Source organism: Poromitra crassiceps (assembly GCF_964638095.1).
Source record: "Poromitra crassiceps genome assembly, chromosome: 9".
Lineage (NCBI taxonomy): Eukaryota > Metazoa > Chordata > Actinopteri > Beryciformes > Melamphaidae > Poromitra > Poromitra crassiceps.
This window is the reverse complement of record NC_139630.1, coordinates 44689707-44712242: the sequence shown is the minus strand read 5'-3', so window position 1 is coordinate 44712242 and position 22536 is coordinate 44689707. Positions and strand designations below refer to the sequence as shown.

Sequence of the window (22536 nt, the reverse complement as noted above, 5' to 3'; positions counted from 1 at the left end):
GCGCTGCTCGGAACCAGATGCACCCTTCTAGGCGTAACCTCATCCCCTAATCAAAACAACTAAGCCACAATTATTCTAACACAAACCTGACAAAAACACAAATACATGCGTTACAACACATACAATAAACCCATCATAACAAATACATCACCAAAACACTCAAATAAAAGCAGACAATAACAATATATGATTTACAATAGCATCTTAGTATGACAACACTTACTACCACATTGCATTCAGACGATGTCTCATCACACACATGGTCTATGGATCAGCTTGGGGGAAAATGCGGTTCTGGCGGAGATCTCCACTCCACCGAGTGCACTTTTCTAATTATTATTGTTATTGCATGTCTGAATTGTGAGAAGGAAACTGCAAATCTGGCTGCACAATTATGTTAACCTACCACAACCTGAGGAACAGTGAGTGACAAACACATAGCCTACATTTGTACACACACACATACACATTGACCAATGTGTTGTTTTTTATTCTTATTCTATTGATTTTGTTTCAGTTATGTATTGATAATCATAAGATGGACTGCTAACTCCAGGACGGACGGGCGGACACACACACACACACACACACACACACACACACACACACACACAGTACCTTCATGCGTTGGCAACATTGTAAACGCCCATGCCAATAATTGGAATTGATTATGTTTGTGATGAGTTAGGCTATTCATTTGAGTCCACTCGGTCAAACTTCTCGAAAAGATGTAAACATTTGGGCTCTTTTTTTTTTTAAGACAATCCCAATGGCCAAGGGCTAGCGTGTTCTTCTAAGTAACCCGGGTTGAAGTGGCCTACCTCCCACCTTCCCCTATGCGGTTCCATTTCCACCGCTCGGGGAATCGAACCCGGGTCTCAGCTTGTATTACATCAAAGTCGAACACGCTAACCAGTCGGCCAAGGAGACAGTCCCAGTTCGGGATAACTAAACTTTCTCGGTCACGAAAAGCTCCAGCTGCGCCTGCGCCTGCGCCTGCTCAGTTCACCGTTCAACGTCACTTATTTGTTTTCACATGTCACATGTTTAGGGACCACTCTTAGCGAAATTCTATTGGTTTAAAAAGTTTCCAGTTTTGCAAGCCTCTATTGCTGATTGGCCACCAGATATGTCAGTCAATGACATTCGTCTGCTCTGCAGTCCACCAAAGCGTCCAGTCTAGAGACCGACATCGACGGAACGGGCAATGTTGGAAGTGTTTTATGGCTCCCTACTCAGCACGACTTCAGTGTGTTGTATTTAAAAACATTTGTCTTTTAGGGAACGGGGACGTGATCACCGCTGTTCATTTGATGTAGAATGTAAGATAAATGCACACGGATGTGGATACGGCTAACTTTATGCTAGGCTAGGCTAGCTAAAGGAGACTCAGCCGTCGACCGAAATTCAACTTCACTCGCCGACCGTTCTTCAGAAAATATACTCAACGGAACTCAAACGAGGATCATAACCTGTGCTTGAAGACTTGGATTTACCTTTTTTGGCGAAGAACTGAACGGACTTCATATGAACCCCACTATTTAACTTTTTGTTCTAATCAGCGGTGCAAACTGTGTCGTCGTAGTGGCTTACATGAACGTCAGCTAATTTTAGCAACCTAGCTAGGTACGTTAGCCACCAGCCCAGTAGTACAGTAGATAGGTAGCCTAGCTGTCAATACCGAAGTGGGTGGCCAGGCGACCCCCCCCCCCCTCCGACCATGCATTTAATACATTTTGCAACAGGTATGCTTGTTGGAAACACGATTAGGCAGCAAAAACGATCAGGAATTTAGTCACTTAATGTTATTTGACTTGTGTTAATACTATCATGATCTTTTGCGGACAATGTCATGACTTGTAGTTTGGCTTTTTGATGCGTGTTGTGTAAATTGCTCTGTTTGTTAGAAAACAGACCCACTGCCCAAATGATGCAGGCTTCGGAAACGGTCTAACCCCAATCCCAGCCGACCATGTTGGATCAAACAGAATAACATAAGAGTCAGACAGGGGACGAGCTTCAAGGCGCGCAGTTTGCTCCATATTTTGTGTGCTGATGCGAACGGAAGAACACAAGAGGAAACATTCCACTTGGTTTAGCGATATTATTTCTTGTCTGACGTCTTTATCAGTTCATGCATCAAAATGTCGGCCATCTCTGCAGCCGAGAAAGTGGACGGTTTTACGAAAAAATCCATGAGGAAGGCCCAGAAACAGAGAAAGTCTCAAGGGTCTTCCCAGTTCCGAACTCAGATCGCTCTGGTTGAGCTTTCACCGCTGCCGCAGCTAAAAGGTAAGGAGTGAAGAAGGGCTCTACTGCAGAAAAGAATCAGAGTAACATATATACAGTATGTGCTTAACGTTACAGGAATTTTACCAGACATGAATGAAATGACATCAAACAATGTGGCCTCACAACAGTGATGTGTTGTTACTCGTGTCTGTCTTCTACATTAGTTGATCCGTCATTTATCCTATTAAAGCGACCATATTGAAAATGCATACATTTCATTGAATACATAAGCAGCCTGTCCATCAAGGTGTATGCATCTTTGTGCTCCGGCTCAAACAGAGTTCCTAACAGCAGAGGTCTGTACAGGCCTACAGGTTGTGGCAAAGATGCCTGTGTGGCAGAGCACCCCTACTTGATCCACTATTTAGACTAGAGCTACTAAGAAACTATTTTCAACTTATTTTGCTTAAAACACATTCTCCTTTCCTCTGCTGCCCTCCTTCACATTCATTCATTCCTTTTGTTGCACATTTGAACCTAAATGGGACTAACCCTACAGCTTTCTTTCTTTGGCCACAGAGTAACCTCACTTGAACAGTTACGGGTTAACTGACTTCCTCAACAATCCAGTAATTTTGAGGGATGGGAGTGTGTCTCATTCATTCCCTTACACCACCCAAATCTTCCCAACCGGTCTGAGAATTTGAACCGGTGCTTCTCGAAGCTTTAGTCTACTGCTTTTACGATTGGGTGCAATATTTCACGAGCCTGAGAGCAGTATCACAATACTGAGAAAGATGGAAACTAACTACCTGTTGATCAACATTACAATGATGGAGCAGGCACAGGAGATACTGTAGCTAACAGTGCAAAGTTACAAGCTAATAAGCTCTAACTAACTCATAAGTTTGTTTTGTCAATACTTATAATATAGTTATTGGGCTGCAGCTTTCTTCAGATATAAACGCATGGCTCTTGTATGGACAATAAATATTGATACTTTTTTTTTTTTTTTTGCAAGTATTGTAAAGGTTTGGTATTGCAATACTTCAGTTGTCTGGTGCAATTCTTATGCACACCTACCCATGTGTTGTTTTGGGTTTTTAGACTTGGCATTGTTGTCAGCAGTTCTTGTTTTTTGGTTTTGCATTGAACTCATGATGTGGGATTCTTGCTCACAAATAAACAGTGGACACATTTCATAATGACTTGTTATCTGTGCACTTTTGGTAAATTTTCCTCTGTGACCTCTACACTTCTCAAGGTCAAGCGTTTGACTATTGCATTTTGAGTTCCCATGGGGTCGTCTGTGTCCCCCGAGGAGATTTGGGTCAGGGTTTTATATGCGAGTAGCAGAAAGGGAATGCTTGACCCCAGGAGGATAGTACAAAAGAAACTAGAGGACAGGACAGCAAAAATGCATCATTCAAAATGTGAGATTTTTGTGTTAATAATATGGGTGGCCAGTTTCAAACATTGGAGAGAGCATGCTGTCAACAATTAGTGGGAGAGCTGATGACTTGATAGCCAGGCCAGTTGTTGCATACCCCTGGGTGGCTGGCAGGCAGGTGAGGGTGGGGAGCTGTTGTTGCATACCCCTGGGTGGCTGGCAGGCAGGTGAGGGTGGGGAGTTGTTGTTGCATACCTCTGGGTGGCTGGCAGGCAGGTGAGGGTGGGGAGCTGTTGTTGCATACCCCTGGGTGGCTGGCAGGCAGGTGAAGGTGGGGAGTTGTTGCATACCCCTGGGTGGGTGGCTGGCAGGCAGGTGATGGTGGGGAGTTGTTGCATACCCATGGGTGGCTGGCAGGCAGGTGAGGGTGGGGAGTTGTTGTTGCATACCCCTGGGTGACTTGCAGGCAGGTGAGGGTGGGGAGTTGTTGTTGCATACCCCTGGGTGGCTGGCAGGCAGGTGAAGGTGGGGACTGGGGAGTTGTTGTTGCATACCCCTGGGTGACTTGCAAGCAGGTGAGGGTGGGGAGTTGTTGTTGCATACCCCTGGGTGGCTGGCAGGTAGGTGAGAGTGGGGAGTTGTTGTTGCATACCCCTGGGTGGCTGGCAGGCAGGTGAGGGTGGGGAGTTGTTGTTGCATACCCCTGGGTGGCTGGCAGGCAGGTGAGGGTGGGGAGTTGTTGCATACCCCTGGGTGGCTGGCAGGCAGGTGAGGGTGGGGAGTTGTTGTTGCATACCCCTGGGTGGCAGGCAGGTGAGGTTGGGGAGTTGTTGTTGCATACCTCTGGGTGGCTGGCAGACAGGTGAGGGTGGGGAGTTGTTGTTGCATACCTCTGGGTGGCTGGCAGACAGGTGAGGGTGGGGAGTTGTTGTTGCATACCTCTGGGTGGCTGGCAGACAGGTGAGGGTGGGGAGCTGTTGTTGCATAAAAGTCTGAATTGAGCCATCTACACATCAACTAGCTATTTTTGGGGCCGGTGTGCAGCATGCACAGCAGGGCCCCTACATTCGACTCTGTCGCCGATTTGAGCACGGATTCAGGTTCTAAATGTCACTCCCAGCATGCATTTTGGCATAGTGTCACTCCCAGCATGCATTTCGGCATAGGCAGAGGCAGACCGCAGCAGAGAAGACGCCATAAGCTCCGGAAAGTTTTTTACAATTTAAAGTTTTATTTCATCACTAAATTAATTTCTGATGACTTTTGATGCCTACAAGCAGGGTAATAGGTTTCAATAAGTGCCACTTTACGAACATTTATGGTGAAAAATGGCAAAAAGTTCCATTGCACAATTGGCTGCATCTACATCAGCTGAGCTTTTTATTTGTGTAGTACTGCACGGACACGGAGGACGCTGCAGCTCCACACTACTTTTCTCGCGTCACCAGGCTCTTCTCGGCGAGAAAGAGGAGATTTCCCTCGGCTCGTGCACGAGACGGAGGACGCTGCAGCTCCACACTACTTTTCTCGCGTCACCAGGCTCTTCTCGGCGAGAAAGAGGACATTTCCCTCGGCTTGTGCACGAGCGGGGGCGAGCCCGGCCTTTGACACAGAGAGAGAGAGAGAGAGAGAGCTCTGTGTCACTTCCTGAAAGTCTTCGCTCTTAAATGTTTATATACTTGGCCAATACGTATCTATCATACAAACAAAGCAAGCTGCCAAACGGTAATATCTTCATTTAATTAATGTAGAACGCAAAACTTCGTTAAACCCGCATTCCTGTGATAAAGTTAACGTTTGAGTCGGCTTTAAAACGGAGGGTGGTGGACCATGCACCGGCCCTATGCCAGGTTTCGACCTGGCCTTGTTTCCACCACAATTAAGGCAGGTTGAGAAAATTCTAGGATTTTCTTTATTCTTCTATGCACTATGCAGCCTTGTGCAGGCAACTGCATATTATGCTCAAATTCACAGCTGCCATATGGTAGCATAATAACACTGCACATGAGGAAGTTGAATATTTAACGTAAAGTGTGTGCTATCACTTTAACTTCCAGTCACTTCCTGTATGGTTGGCCACTGCCATGCCCCCTTAGGAGACTTGCTCCAGGTCCGGAGTATATAGAGAGTCAACGTCATGTCCACTTCCGGGTTAGGCATACGCACCAAGAGATTTCATCAGCCATTTCTTTTTCGATAGACATTTTGTAAAATGCTCATAAAAAGAATTTTACTTAGTCAAACCAAATAATTCACCAGTATTTATGAACAGTAACATTTAAAAAAAATTAGCAAAAAAAAAATCTATGTTTTGGTCTTCACGGACAATTCACTTGCAACATCGCTTTGTGACTGTGTACATTAATAAGACAATCGAAGCAGACTTTAAAAAGTAACACAAAAGAGTAACTAGACATGTCATGTCCACGTAGCAGAGACAAGCATCATTATATCTCGTCTTTAATACTGAGTCTTATAATATTTTCATTGACTAAACTTTTTCCTCATCGAGTCTCGATAAATTACCGTTGTCAAAGAAGGGATTATGAAACAAACATGTGCGCTGTTGTCAGTTACGTTATGTGGATCAACTTACCGAGTGCTGGACAGCTGGCTGGATGTAACGTTGCAGTAAGCTACAGGTAAAGTTAACAGTTACTGTTCGCTGTTGTTCTGTATTCAGGCTTGGCAAAGTCCAACATAATATTCTGTCACTCAGAAAGCAAAGTCAGGTTCACCAAAGCACGGCGAAGTTTGTTGCAGCGCGAGGCGCAGTCTTTCTTCTGTCCCTCTGACAATCATAACATGATCCTGAAGCCTCTCTCTCTGGGCTGAAACATTGTTCTGGTCCGGTGGTCCTTTCCTCTTCAGTCTTCCAGACTCTGTTCTGTGCTTCAACTGCACAATTCATTCGTGATGTCACTCGAGCAATTTTGATGGCGTCAGTGATGTCATCACACTTAAAAGTGTGATGACATGCAAGGAAAGGTGGGGAGACAGAGAGGGGATGACATGTGGCAAAGGACCAGGGGTCAAATTCAAACCTGGGTCGGCCGCGCGAAGAACTAAGCCTTTGTGATACGCGTTCTACCAGGTGAGCCACCCCATCTGTTTCTGTTTTTCGACTTATTTTTATCATTTGTTAGCATTTCACTAGATTTTGTTTGTTTCTTTGTTTGTTTAGGTAATGGCATTGCCAAATCTATGTGATTGGAATTTAATTTGCTGGCACTTAGCAAGCAGACAAGTCTTGACAGGTTGAGAGCAGAGCTTCCAGTGGAGCCAGAGGAAGGCTTGCCTGGTCAGGTTCCTGCAACTTTTCGCCACCAGGCATCAACTTCTCATCATGTTCAAAAAAGACGTTTTATGAATGAATGTACACTATATCACCAATGGCTGCTATAGTTATTATTTTAAAGGCTTGTGGAAAATGTAGCCTTTTTAACATTTTATTTTTATTTTTATTTTCCTGGATAATACATAGGCGAAGTAGACTAGTAATCCAGAGAACAAGAGGCACAGTATTCTACCATGAGCTCAGTTTCAGACACTGGCTGCTATGATTTTCTCAGGAGAACTATAACACTGCACTTAACAGCCTCCACGATTGACTTGAAACAGTATGGCCGTACAAATATAACTGCCGTGTTGACAAGCACGCAGTCACAGCCAAATGATCCTTCTTTTTTCTTCTAGAAGCTCCAGGGTCCTCAGGTTAGTTCTGGTTTAGAATTTAGGAAATGTGTCTATTAGAATTGTGTTTATCGGCTTCTACAAATCTGATATGCAGGTGTACAACCAAGATTTAATGCTGCCTACTGCCAAAAACATGTTTGAACTCCATGATGCACCTATGACACGGCACACCCATGCTCCTTTGAGTCACAACCAGTTTTGTATCTGCGCCAATAAAAGCTGAATGGAGAGACAGTTTGAGACATGACCACAATAATCAGATGGAATTATAGTTATCAGCTAATGTCAGCTATAGGGCTGTCAATCTTCCTCTATAATCCAATTTGATTTTCAGTGCTTTATTATTTTAATATTACATTTTTATTTGACCTTTGGCTTTTTTAAATACATTTCTAATGCTAAAATTTAGCCTACGAAGCCTAATAATCAGCATGTTGTTGTTATCTACCGTTCTGTCCACTAGACTAGAGGACAGTCCAACCATACAAAAATTGAATGAGATATTAGAAGATTACGGTACATTAAACGTACTATTAAACTCATTTATGAAATGTGTGGTGACTGTCTTATATGCCTCCGTGGCTAGTAATGTCCATCCATCTGTGGTCAAGGCAATCTTTTCTTCACCAATCATTTTTCTGATGTGTTTAATGCACCACTCCTCCATAGGTATAGGTCCTTAGGTCTGTGTTATAGGTCTGTGGTATAGGTCCTTAGGTCTGTGTTATAGGTCTGTGGTATAGGTCCAGCAACCCGAACGGCCTCAAGATGTTGCTGCAATTAATTTGCATTTGCTTTTTGAATCCAAACATGATGAGTGATATCAAACGATCAAGGCCACAAGTTAGCTTTGCATATCACTTAAAACTTTTCTTTCTTTCTTTCTTTCTTTCTTTCTTTCTTTCTTTCTTTCTTTCTTTCTTTCTTTCTTTCTTTCTTTCTATATATCTTTTGGGGTGGGGGGATTGTTACATTGACTATAGATTTTAAGTAGGGATGCACGATATGGATAATATATATGTAAAAAAGAAAACAAATTATTTTATGCACATCTGGGGTAAAAAAAAAAAAAGGCAGATGTAGTGAGCATAGCTCTGGCCTAACCAAATCTAACTGACATCACTGTGAACACAAAACAAAGAAAACTTCTGATGATATATGATTTTTTTTATAAAGTGTATCACTCAATTATAGTCAATACAAAAATAAAGGCTTTTATAGAACGGGAAGCCAATGACTGCTTAGTCTGCAGATAAAACACAATGACAAAAGGCATAATAATTTAGACTATTATTGTCATGTTATGTTGACTGATGCTTTTTATGTAGCCTAATGTGCGTGACTGCACCTTTGTTTTGGCTCTGTTAGATGGCTCTGTCCAGCAGCTAGCTGCTGCTGGACTCCAAAGTCTCTTTGTTATAGTGGGACTCCCGGCTAGCGCGGTTAGCTTAACGTTAGCGTGTTGTTTTTTGGAGTTAAATACACAATCCCTGGATGTTTAATTTCGGGGTAAAGGGGTTTGCATTAGTTTCTATATGTTTACACCAGCTCTGAGTATGAAGTGCTTTTGCGGGGCTGTTTGATCACAAGCAGTGTCAGTGTGTCTGCCAAGCGGGCGAGCCTGAAGTGTAGCCCGCGCTACGAGCTAACGCTAACACTCGCTACGCTAACGTAAACAAACAAATCCGCTGCATCATCGCCAGCTTTGGTTTAACGTAATACACGTTTGCCCTCCTCTCGGAACCCGTGCGGGACATGGATTGCAAATTATAATAGCTGTGATCATCTAAACTGTGAAAAACGGCAACATACTGAATGGCAGCAGCCATGTTTGGCCGTCGCAGCTGTGATGTCACGAGCGTGCGACAACAATAGCTCCGGTCCGAGGCAAAAAACAAAGCCTGATTATCGGCTGTTAATTTATCGGAAAAAAGCCATTATCGGAATAATAAGTAATAACGCAAAATGGCCATATCGGCCGATAATTTATCGGTCCGATAATTATCGTGCATCCCTAATTTTAAGTTGGTGTTTTTCTCAAAGTTGGCGATCAGAGCTGGTGGAAGAGGGCGGTTGTGCTTGAATTCACGTGATGTAGAATGAAGAGAACACTTGCATGTCACGGGCCTCATTCAAAGCCACCTTTGACATCATGAAGCTTATTATCATACAGCCTTTGCACCCCATTGTGTTTAGTGCACTGCACACTGCACACTCCCAATGAAAGTTGCACTTGACTTTATATAATTTAAGGGTAGGTATTGTTTTTTTACCAACCAATTGAAAGCACTGCAACTCTGTACAGTGTGCAGAGATTGCACAGATGGCTTCAAATGAAAAGTGGAAGGAGTAAGACGTTTACTGTCATGCAACTGTAACCCTTTTTTTCCTGATTTCCCCCCATTTTCTCCCCAATTGTACTTGTCCAATTTTCCCGCTGCTGCCCCGGTCGCTGCTCCACCATCTGCTGACCTGGGGAGAGCCGTAGACTAGCATCATGCTTCCTCCGACCCATGCGTAGTTGCCAGCCGCTTCTTTTCACCTGACAGGGGGAGCTTCACCGGCAGGACGTAGCACGTGGGAGGATCACGCTATTCCCACCATTTCCCTTCCACCCTGACCAGGCGCCCCGACAGACCAGAGGAGGCGCTAGTGCAGCGACCCGGACACAAACTTTATTCCGACTTCTCACCCCCAGACACAGCCAATAATTGTGCCTGTATGGACGCCTGACCAACCCGGAGGTAACACGGGGGTGCAAACCTGCGACCCTCGTGTTGTAGGCATGGAATCTACTGCTACACTACCCAGATGCCCCCAACACTAACCCTTTTAACACATTGAGTGCCAGCCGTTTTTTCAATCCTGTAGGTAAGTTGTGCCAGGTTTTTTTTTGAGGATTCTGGCTCATTTTACAAGAGCCGAGGATTATTTTCTGTTAAGACTTCGTGAACACCAATCATCTAAAAAGGACTAATAGAATGTGTGCTTTCTCTGTCTAAAAGAGTTAGTTTGCAGAGTTAGTAGTTATGTAGATATTAGCCGTTGAGTACAGCATGGTTTCAGAGATTTTCAGAGAGTTTGGAGATAAATGGATTTTTAGAACCACCTCACGTGCCTGTGATTATGGGTGCCCTTGGGCAAGTCTGTATACTGTATTGTGTGTGTGTGTGTGTGTGTGTGTGTGTGTGTGTGTTCGCGCGTTGCTCCGCGGCTCTGAGAGGAAGAGATCTCTGTCCGTTCTTTGCCCCCACAGCGTGTCTGTCTCCCACTCTGTGTGCTCTCTCTCTCTCTCTCTCTCTCTCTCTCTCTCTCTCTCTCTCTCTCTCTCTCTCTCTCCTCTCTCTCTCTCTCTCTCTCCTCTCTCTCTCGGGACTAGAGAGAGAGAGAGAGAGAGAGAGAGAGTGTGTGTGTGTCTCCAAACTCCTCCCTCCGTCTGTGCTGCGGAGGGAGGAGGCTCCGCGGCCGCTCTCGGCAGTCTGGACTGTAAAACTGTTCGTTTCTTGAGGTGTCGGCTGAGAGCTTTGAAGAAGCTTTTGCGATTCTGGTCTTATTTATGCGCAAAGGTACTCGAGTGTGTGTGTGTGTGCGCGCGCGCGCGCGTGTGTGTGTGTGTGTGTGTGTGTGTGTGTGTGTGTGTGTGTGTGTGTGAAATCGAAAGAGTTTTCGCCCAGCTATTTCCTCGAAAATTAGACTGGCTTTCCAGCGGACCCGTGGCTGTGGCTTTCTCTCTGTCTGGAGAACTGTCGCCACTTAGTGGTCGGTAAAATAGATTATACACATTCTCTTCCTCCAATATTGATATAGAAGACGTAAAAGGGGTTGATTGATGTCCCACCGTCAAAAAAAAAAAATGTTTATGTAAGACGAGATATCTCGTCTTTGGCACTCAACGGGTGGATTATGTAAGACGAGATATCTCGTCCATGGCACTCAAGGTGTTAATATTGGCTTAAGTCAGGCATTTTCTAATTGAAATACAAGCTTACCTGGCTTATTAACAGAGTTACATTAGTTAACATGTATCAACCTGTGCATATAAAGATGTCTGTATCAGAACTAATGGACATGAGGCAATAAGAATGCAGTGGAGAGGGGGGAGTGCATATAGCGGCGGTTGTGTGACAGACAGTGAAAAGATGACTCACTGAGAGACCAGCATGGTTGCCATGGCAGCCACAAGCCTTGAGAGCAAGCCGGGCAGGTTTTGACTTTCTAAACATAGACTGGCTTGCTATTTCTGTCAGAAGGGTGAATTTGTGAACTGAGCTGAGACATTGTAGTGATTATTGTCTATACGAGGGATCAGCCGAGCAGCATTTTGGTAAACAAACCACATTTCCGGGGGGAAACGTCAATGGGACCCTATGGAGCCAGCCTTGAGTGCTCACTCTAGCCCCGGCTGTGCAGTGTACATTTTACAAACTGCGACATTTCACACAGCTTTAACACGACATGCATATATTATACATCAAACTCTTGTACTACTTCTGCGCTCACTCAGAATGTCAAAATATAAGTGATGTCATGTATAGTTTTTGAGATATGAACGTTTGTTTGGCACAACTCATACTAGTTAACTGCTGCGCTTCCAGGGGATTTGCGGTGATTTGTTGTTGTGACGTCACGCTGATTCCTCGTATAGCATAGCAGGTCCAGTAATTTGGTTTCCGTTGCTTGAAATTCCCTCTCAATAGATCAAAATATGCTGTGATGTTCTGTTCTAGATTGTTCTAATATACTACCCTCAAAGTCCGGACTCCGGTCCGCATCCGGACCCAGACGCTGTCCTATCCGGACCGAGCCCTATAACCTACAAATCATTGAGAATTGTTACATTTTCACGGAGTGGTTCTATTTTAACCGGCACATGCTTTTCTAGCCTTTATGGTACTGTTTTCTCTGCCAGGAAGCTCACAGACCAATGCATGCGCTGTAAATTATCACACGTGATCACACGGACGGAGAGGCGAGAGAGAAATGCAAGTGATAGAAGTAATTTCACATGGTGTGGTCTAAAAAGAAACGAGTAGACCGCGAAAACGAAGATTTTGTTTTAATCCAGCATAGGCAGACTCTTACATGTTCATTCATTGTTCTCACGGACAGACGAGGCAGTTTAAAACCAGTATGTCTCATGTGAAGTATGATGCGATCCTGACCTGTCTATGAAAGCACCACACATGAGCAAACGCCCTCAAATCCAGACTGAGGGCACACTCACACATTCACTGCCCAACGGCATGTGCAGGATGGATAGATAGATAGTCAGATAGATAGATAGATAGATAGATAGATAGATAGATAGTGGGAGCTCACTTCTCTCAAGAGAAAAGAAGGAGGTCTGTTGGCTGAGACTGATACAATGTGATATGGAGTTAACAAAAGGAAGGTTATTTTTCTAAAATGAAAGCACTTTATTTTAAGATGCACATTTTTCCAAAGCACTCTGTTGTATGTTATTTTTAAATGCAGCCATTATTTTACTTGAAATGAGAAAAGAACATGTATTTACCCTGCGTGGCAGCTGGCCGCCTTCGGTGTGTGAATGGGTGAATGTAGGCACATTGTAAAGCGCTTTGGATAAAAGCGCTATATAAATGCAGTCCATTTACCAGTCCATATCGCTGTTCTATTATGCAGAATAGTTGTAGCCTAGAAAGTTATCATATAGGCTTAGGTTGTGTCAGCCATGCTTATATTGTGTTGCTTTGGCTACATGTATCATCAACTTGGTACCTGAGTTGATCTTTTAGACAGGGTTGATCACAGCATCCATCTCCCTTCATGAAAAACACAGCCAGTCTCTGGAATGGCATCTATTGGTCTATTGATTGATTACCAGACCGTGTCACACAGCCTGTTCCATCATAGAAAATCAATGTATGTATATGTGTGTATATGTATATATATATATATATATATCTATGTATGTATGTATGTATGATATGCTTTATTTCAGACTCAAGGTCCATACAAAAATACAATCAAATACACATAATACAAAAAAGATTAAAAGAAAACACAAAATAAAAATAGTCTAGTGACTCATTTTAAAAGACACCTATACCAGTGCTCCCAAAACTTAGATGTGCAGCGTGTGGCACTGTACGCAATGTTCACCAGCACCACCACAAGTTGATTTTCAGAATCATTTAACCGACAGATAAACCTGTACATTACATTTCTCAAGACAGCTTGCAGTGTGTTCACTCCAGCACTCACAAACATCTCACTCGCACTAGTCCATCTGGGCCTTTTTAACAGTATTCTCAGAGCATCATTATATGCCACTTGCAGTCTCTGAAGGCTGGCTTTTTTATAGTTCAAGCACAAATGTAAGTAAAACTTTATTTATATAGCACCCTTCTCAACAAATGTGCAGTGTACAAAGGTGAACAATACGCTGTAAACAGAGTCAGCTTCACTCCATCAGTGCAACAACCAAATTTACGTGACAATACATTTGCTCGCACATACAACATACGACACTGACAATAAATGTCCTCGTCATCTGTCAGTATGTATGTATGTATATATATATATGTATGTATGTATATATATATATATATATATATATATATATATATATATATATATATATATATATATGCTGACAGCAGCGTGAAAGCCTGCCTGTTCTTCCTCTTCACCCTGCTTGTTCTTCCTGATTCTGATTCTGAAAGAGTCGTCTATCTCATTTGTGCCCCTCTAAAATGTTGGGTTCAACTTGACTCAACTTTAGAAAGCATCCTTGTTGCCTCTGTTCCCTGTTGCCTTAAATCAAGTGCGAGCAGTTTGAAAAGCTGAATAGTGTGAAGGCATTAGGGCTTAAATTGCCCGTGAAGTGAAGGCAGACTTAGATGTGTTGAAATGTGGTAGCCTGGGCAGAACATGGGAACATGCTGGGCATGCAGTCTGCCCATTTGTTCACCCCGTCTTCATGTACATCCCTGACCTCCGCTGGCCAAGAACATCTGACGTTCATCTTTCTCAGCAACTGTCACACATGCTCAAGTTTCACAGTATCCCATAGAGGTAATGTGAGAAAGTGCCACTGTTTCTGTGCAACAGGCTGCATTAACACTCAGAACACCGGTGCAAAGTCTAAACTGGGCCCAGAAGCCCCTGAAGAGTGTGATTTCCTTGTCTTGACTTTTGCCTTCCTTGTTGTGATCATCCTTGGATGGGAGTTAGGGATGTTCATCAATTATCGAAAATCGATAATCGATCGTTAAGGATTGGAATCGATCCTGTGGCATTTGGATCGATTTTTTAATTATTTAAAAAAAAAAAAAAAAAAAAAAGGGTTTTTTTTTTTTTTTTTTTTTTTTTTTGACTAGGTTTGGGTGGAATTCGTTCCTCCTCGCCCCACTCCATTGCACAGCCGACTAACGTGAGGTGGAGCTTCATATAGTCTCTAGTTTTCTGGCTGGGCACGGGCCTTTGTGCCAACAAAACTGTTTTAAACATGGGAAATTCACACCGGCATGCGCCGGGGACAGCAGTGTTGGAGAGGAGACACATTGAAATAAAGAGTTCATTGAGGAGAACACGTTGTCTTTCGTATTTTCTGCCATAGGCATTCATTTTGTAAAAAAAAAAAAAAAAAAAAAATTGAAAATATTGAAAATTTTCTAAGTATTAATAAAATCGATGATCGATAATTGATCGTTAATATTCACCGATTATCGATTTTGGAAAATTTTCAAAATGAACATCCCTAATGGGAGTAAAGAGGTCTGGCTCACTGCCTCGGTGCTCGCTGTGTGTTCTGTGTCCATCTCTAACTGAGCCCTGGATACTGCTGTTGTATGGCTTTGTTATTAGAAACCAGGCTACACAGAAACTGTGGACCCTTTGTTTGTGCTGATCTGGACTCTATGCAGATGTCGATAATAACAAACGATGCTAGTCATTAAAACCCACATTGTTTGATACATTAGACACAGTGCAGTAGGATGATGATGATGAAGTGTGACACCTTGAATTGGTCTTTGTCATAATATTTGATTTGATTTGATTTGATTTGATTTCCTTTATTTACCCAGGGAAGCCTCTTGAGAGCAAGCCCTCATTTTCAAGAGTGCCCTGCTACAAAAGTACATATACAAAAAGTTTCAGACAAACAGGACAAGTGATAAGAACAATCAAAACAACAAGGTCAATTTAAAGCAAGTAGAAATCAAAACAGAGCAAATTGCAACTAGAGTCCGTCGACAATAGAACAATTAGCAAAAACATGTGCATCTCTCACATAAGGTGTCGCGAAGGAGTGCCTTGAACGAGATCAGAGGAAGTAATTGATCCAATTTTATAATGTCCTGCAGTGAATTCCATTTGACCGGTGCATAGTACGAGAAAGCAGTCTTTCCTTGCTCGGTCCTCACACGCGGGACACGTAGCCTGATGTAAGACTGTGAGCGTGTGCCGTTGCGATTGCTTGCATGAGTGAGAAGTGAACACAGATATGGAGGAAGCTGACCGATTAGGGCTTTATAAATAAACAAAAGACAGTGCTGTTCTCTTCTGACTGAAAGAGAGGGCCAACACACCTTTTCGTACAGAACACAGTGGTGAGTGAGAAATTTATCTCCAGTTATAAAGCGCAGCGCGCTGTGATACACGGCATCAAGTGACTTCAAGGCAGAAGATGAGGCATGCATATACACAATATCACCATAGTCAAAAACAGACAGTATTAGAGATTGAACCAATTGTTTTCTAGAGGATGCAGAGAAACATGACTTATTTCTGTACAAGAATCCAACTTTCCTCCTAAGTTTTTTTACAAGGTGCTCAATATGCTCATTGAAGGATAGTTTGCTATCCACCCAGATACCAAGGTATTTATAGGATTCAACAGTTTCAATAGCTTCGCCTTGTAGGGTTACTATGCTAAGGCTGTCCATGATGGATGGGGACCTGGAAAAAAGCATCCATTTTGTCTTTTTGGAATTTAGAACCAATTTGAGGTTAAACAGGGAATTTTGAAAAGCATTGAAGGCAGATTGTAAGCTTGCGACGGCCTGGGCGGGGGTATCCCCGACACAATATAAGATCGTATCGTCTGCATAGTAATGGACATTACAGAGCTCACTAGGAAAGAGAATGTTATTTATATAGAGCGTGAACAGGGTTGGGCCTGAGATAGAACCTTGAGGGACCCCTTTATTAATAGGAAGAGTGTTAGACCGCGTACTGTCTGTAACTATGGAGTGTTTTCTCCCCGTGAGGTAATTTGAGAACCATGTGACTGATTGTCTGTCTAAGCCAATGGAGGACAGTTTACTCAGAAGTATATTGTGGTCTACCGTGTCAAACGCCTTTGACAGATCAAATATGATATAATTATCTTCATTTCTTGCGTTTACAGTTGGAAGTTTGCATCAAAGTTGTTTCTCTCTAGTGGCTCTTAAAGCTGCTCTTAGCACCGCCATGAGCACAGTAAGTCTGTGAACCCTAAACACAAGTGGAGAGCAGTGTGTGAATCAAACTGTGCAGACCAGTTCAGCATGTGGAGAGCAGTGTGTGAATCAAACTGTGCAGACCAGTTCAGCATGTGGAGAGCAGTGTGTGAATCAAACTGTGCAGACCAGTTCAGCATGTGGAGAGCAGAGCAGTGTGAATCAAACTGTGCAGACCAGTTCAGCATGTTGAGAGCAGTGTGTGAATCAAACTGTGCAGACCAGTTCAGCATGTGGAGAGCAGAGCAGTGTGCATCAAACTGTGCAGACCAGTTCAGCATGTGGAGAGCAGAGCAGTGTGAATCAAACTGTGCAGACCAGTTCAGCATGTTGAGAGCAGTGTGTGAATCAAACTGTGCAGACCAGTTCAGCATGTGGAGAGCAGTGTGTGAATCAAACTGTGCAGACCATCAGCATGTGGAGAGCAGTGTGTGAATCAAACTGTGCAGACCAGTTCAGCATGTGGAGAGCAGTGTGCATCAAACTGTGCAGACCAGTTCAGCATGTGGAGAGCAGTGTGCATCAAACTGTGCAGACCAGTTCAGCATGTGGAGAGCAGAGCAGTGTGTGAATCAAAACTGTGCAGACCAGTTCAGCATGTGGAGAGCAGAGCAGTGTGTGAATCAAAACTGCAGACCAGTTCAGCATGTGGAGAGCAGAGCAGTGTGTGCATCAAACTGTGCAGACCAGTTCAGCATGTGGAGAGCAGTGTGTGCATCAAACTGTGCAGACCAGTTCAGCATGTGGAGAGCAGAGCAGTGTGTGAATCAAACTGTGCAGACCAGTTCAGCATGTGGAGAGCAGTGTGCATCAAACTGTGCAGACCAGTTCAGCATGTGGAGAGCAGAGCAGTGTGTGCATCAAACTGTGCAGACCAGTTCAGCATGTGGAGAGCAGAGCAGTGTGTGAATCAAAACTGTGCAGACCAGTTCAGCATGTGGAGAGCAGAGCAGTGTGTGAATCAAACTGTGCAGACCAGTTCAGCATGTTGACAGCAGTGTGTGCATCAAACTGTGCAGACCAGTTCAGCATGTGGAGAGCAGTGTGTGAATCAAACTGTGCAGACCAGTTCAGCATGTGGAGAGCAGTGTGTGCATCAAACTGTGCAGACCAGTTCAGCATGTGGAGAGCAGAGCAGTGTGTGAATCAAACTGTGCAGACCATCAGCATGTGGAGAGCAGTGTGTGAATCAAACTGTGCAGACCAGTTCAGCATGTTGAGAGCAGTGTGTGCATCAAACTGTGCAGACCAGTTCAGCATGTGGAGAGCAGAGCAGTGTGTGAATCAAACTGTGCAGACCATCAGCATGTGGAGAGCAGTGTGTGAATCAAACTGTGCAGACCAGTTCAGCATGTTGAGAGCAGTGTGTGCATCAAACTGTGCAGACCAGTTCAGCATGTGGAGAGCAGAGCAGTGTGTGAATCAAACTGTGCAGACCATCAGCATGTGGAGAGCAGTGTGTGAATCAAACTGTGCAGACCAGTTCAGCATGTGGAGTGGCCTCCGTCAGATCACTCCTGTCTGCCATTAATGCCCACATTTAGCCTACAGCCGACTGTCACTGCTGGTGTTTACCACTTGCCAGTCATCTTCTGCGCATTAAGGCATTTTGTATTTATTCCTCAATATAGTGATACAGAGAAGACTCAGATAATTCTCTCACAATCTTCTTGGCTTCTTTCTTTACTTACTTAAAGGATGGCTCTACCGGTAATCAACCCACTTTCAATAATAATCTCAGTAATATAAGCACATGCGCAGTGTTTACCTTTCTCTGTGTTTTCCTCACGGAGATCTCCCATTTCATCCTCTGCCAAAGCGCTCCGTTCTGATGCGTTTTAAACGCCGTCACAACGGAGCTGTGGAAGTTCTGCTGTAGAAGCAGAATCTGCTCCAAGGGCGAATGTTATTGTTTATTTAAAATGTTTAAGTATGCGCACATCTGCGGAGAATAACATTGAGAGCCTTAACGAGCCCTAATGACTTGCAGCTAGCGGGGCGGAGTTTCTGCAGACAGGAGCAGGAGCATTTTCTCCATGAGGTAAACCGAGAGAGAAGGCAAAACACTGCCATCAGTTTTCTATGTGAAATCCACAAAGCTCTCTCTGTCATCACACTGGACAGGTTGTGTAGGCCTTCCTCTCTCTGTCATCACACTGGACAGGTTGTGTAGGCCTGCCTCTCTGTCATCACACTGGACAGGTTGTGTAGGCCTGCCTCTCTCTGTCATCACACTGGACAGGTTGTGTAGGCCTTCCTCTCTCTGTCATCACACTGGACAGGTTGTGTAGGCCTGCCACATGTGCTGTGTGACGTATTCATGGCAGTGATGTCAAAGCTAACTGCAAGAGTGTTACATCCATGTAGTGTTGTAGCTCAAGGGAAAGGCTCATTGATAGTTTTACCTTAGGGCAAGTCTAACTCGACTCTGCACTAAGTGTAGAAGAGTATGAGATGGCTAAGCTATCAGAGCTACCTCTGCTGTACAGCAGCTAGGTCATCTGGCCTGCATACATACCTTCATTTTGTTTTGGTCTCTCTCTGCTTGGCTACTGTTCTGTGAAGTGTTGACAGCTGCTGTACAGGCGCTCATTGGTGAAACGCACTACAGACATGCTGAGTGTAGGTTTGCTGAGTTAGAATACAAATATCAAAAAAAAAATCACTACAAGAGTGAAGGTATAGCAGCACTCCAAAAATTAAGATGCAAGACTTAGATTTCCATTTTCTTTTAAAAGAAAATGGAAATCTAAGTCTTGCATCTTAATTTTTGGAGTGCTGCTATACCTTCACTCTTGTAGTGATTTTTTTTTTGATACTAATCCCAGTAGCTGAGCACCCACAGCCAAGGAGGCAATCTGAGGAAGCGCACCTGCTCTACATCTTAGAATACAAATATGTTTGTTGTATAGACCAAATCACCGTGACGTCACCATGTAAACAAATTTACTTCCGGGTACCACTTGGTGAAGGCGGCAGGTTTAAATGTGCGTGTTGTCAAATAAATGCTGTCAAACCCTCTCGTTGTTTTCGGCCGACTACTTTCAATTTAAATGGTTAAACGGTTGGTAAACATGCTTGTCCGACGTATCTAGCCTTTCTTCTGTGTTTGTTTTATGTAGTGTTAGCTAGCTAATAACGTTTGCTTGTCTGTCAAACTCGCTGTTTTGCAGACTCGTTAACATAGAAGAGCCTGGTGACGCGAGGTTACGTTAACGTTACAGACAGAGCTACCGACGCCACGTTAATTTAATTTAGCGTCAAGTCTGGTCCAACAGGTAAATAAGCTAGTCTGGTCTCCACTAACGTTAGTGAAAGTGTTGTTATGAATGATATTAAACAACAACACAACACGAACGAACCATTTTTGTCTTCTTTGTCTGTTTTTGTCTTCAACATGTCAGTTTGTGCCGTTCACCGCCATTATAATGTGTGGACCCAGGGGTACCCGGAAGTAAATGTAAACATCCCGGTGATTTGGTCTATACAGCCGTGAATAGGTCAGGACCCAGAGTGTTTCTACCATCATGGTGATTTTGTTTTTCCATGTTCACAATAGAAAACTGGCCTTACAGCTTACCAACGCATTGGAGTCGTAGCCTTAGTAAAAGAAACCTAAGGTAAAATATGGTCTAGGCTTATTCATACTGATGTTTGATCAATGCCCTACACGTTATTTTGTCAGCATAATGACAATGACCTGAAGTCTCCATTAGTTTCTTTCTGTATAGCCAGTGCCCCTGCTACTTGATGCTACAGCACTGTGATCATCAGAAGGCAAATTCAGGTCACACTAACATTCGGTCAGTTTTATTGGCCTTTGTCGGTATATTTAAGAGTGTGTCCCTTATAACTGTCAAATTATCACCAAAATAAAACAAGGTGGTTTCTAAAAATCACGTAATTATCGTAAGTGCTTTGCACTTGCATTTGTGCTGAAATTCTTACAAAAATGCATGTATGGCCATTATGGGCAGGAAATATCTGTATTGCTATAAAAAAAAATATTTGTGTATCAACTACTATAAATCATGTTGGTTCCTTATGCAGCAGCATCATCTTCAGCTATGAATCTTTACACTTGAGCTGCACATTTTCAAACAACTCCCCCAATGCGCTTTCCAGATTTAGAAAGAACTATGTATGGAAAACTGGCTGTGTGGGTGGAAGGGGCATCACGGCTGCACATCCATGGCACTGGCCTGTTATTGGTATAATTCCTGTCATGATTATTCTATCAGCATCAGCAGCACCAAGAAGATGAAACTGCCAATCAGAGTAGGAATAATAATCATTTGTTTTGTTAAAATCATGTAGCACAATCGCCTATTTGTTTCTGGTAATGTAACAATGTGGATTATAAGTACCAACACTCATGCAAATTTGTACAAGAGTTTTATTAATTTAATTTTGACAGTTCCATAGCATTTGCAGCTGAGACTGATGAGCAATATATATATTTCCAATACAAACATTGTACGTATACATTATGCAACTTTAAACTGAACCTGCTGTCTTGTGCAATTATTGTTATCTGGAAGAAAACCTGTATGTCTCAATGTGACAAACTAGTGTGGCAATTAAGCATTCATGGCCATAGATTGTGGCTGCACAGCAATAGTTGGTTGCTATGTGACAACAATCTACATCAAGAGTCCAGGGTTGCTAAATACGCAGCAGTCTATTTTAGGCCTGGACTTGCACAGACTTCTTATTCTATGAAAACGCTAATATGCTGCTATGTGTGTAGGATTATTTTCAGCCCCTGTTTGTGTGATGTGTGAAAAGAAAAATTCCAGTTGACATTGAAGTTAGCGATCCTGTTGCATTCCTTATCTTTTGACCAGCAGTGCTTTTGTCACTTTAATGTCTGTCAGCTGATGTCATGTGTCATCAGATGTGTCATCTTTTGAAGTGTCTGAAAAGTTTAGATCCAATAATCCATCAGGGCTTTTCCAGTTTCAGTGACACAGTGGTTGCCTCCCAAAGTAGGCAATTGCACTCACAAGATAGGTATAAAGATAAAAGATAGAGATAGGTAAGATACCTATACCTTCAGAGGTTAGCACACACCACACTATTGCCCTCTTTGTCTATGATGTACTGATCTACTAAAAGATTTGAACAGTAAGACACCACCTATACCTTCAGAGGTTAGCACACACACCACTATTGCCCTGGCTGTATTTGTCTCTCCTTTCACCCCTGTATAGATCCAGTGTTTCCCACAGGATTTTGAGAATTTGTGGTGGGGGACCGCAGACCCCCTAGGGGGGTGCAGGGGCATGCCCCCCCGCGAGATTTTTTTAAACATTTTAAAGTAAAATGCATGAATTTGGTGTACTTTGAGAAAGCTTAAGAGCAAAATTAAAAGGCTAGATCTATGAAGAACATGTCATCATTACCGTACTGTGCTGTGGGTTTACAATGACAAACTAAATTTCTCCCTATAGGTCAGGGATACTCAACTTGCTTTGCCACTTTCGTGAAATGATAGAAGGCGAGGGGCCAGTTAATAAACAAACAATATACATTTTTCTGTAGCGGATTGTAGGTTTTTGGGGTGTCAGCCGGAGTTTAGGCTGACAGTGTTGTACACACCGGATAGTTAGTTAGGTTAAGTTAGTTGGGTTAAGTACATACATAATAGGGGTGTCAAAAATAATCGATTATACGATGCATCGCGATGCGGACGTGCACGATTCTGCATCAATTAACAAATATCAAAAATCGATTATTATTTTTATTTTT

The 22536-nt window shown here is 43.2% G+C and overlaps 1 protein-coding gene across 1 annotated transcript in view; it reads left to right on the top strand.

The window, feature by feature from the left end:
• The first annotated feature begins 1200 nt into the window (after window positions 1–1200).
• Window positions 1201–22536, top strand: part of ppp2r5a (protein phosphatase 2, regulatory subunit B', alpha isoform) — a 61016-nt gene continuing 39680 nt past the window's right edge. The window contains exon 1 of the mRNA XM_083643154.1: window positions 1201–2292. Within this exon, the coding sequence (XP_083499280.1) occupies window positions 2145–2292 (148 nt within the window). The 5' untranslated portion in view covers window positions 1201–2144. The remainder of the gene's footprint in view (window positions 2293–22536) is intronic.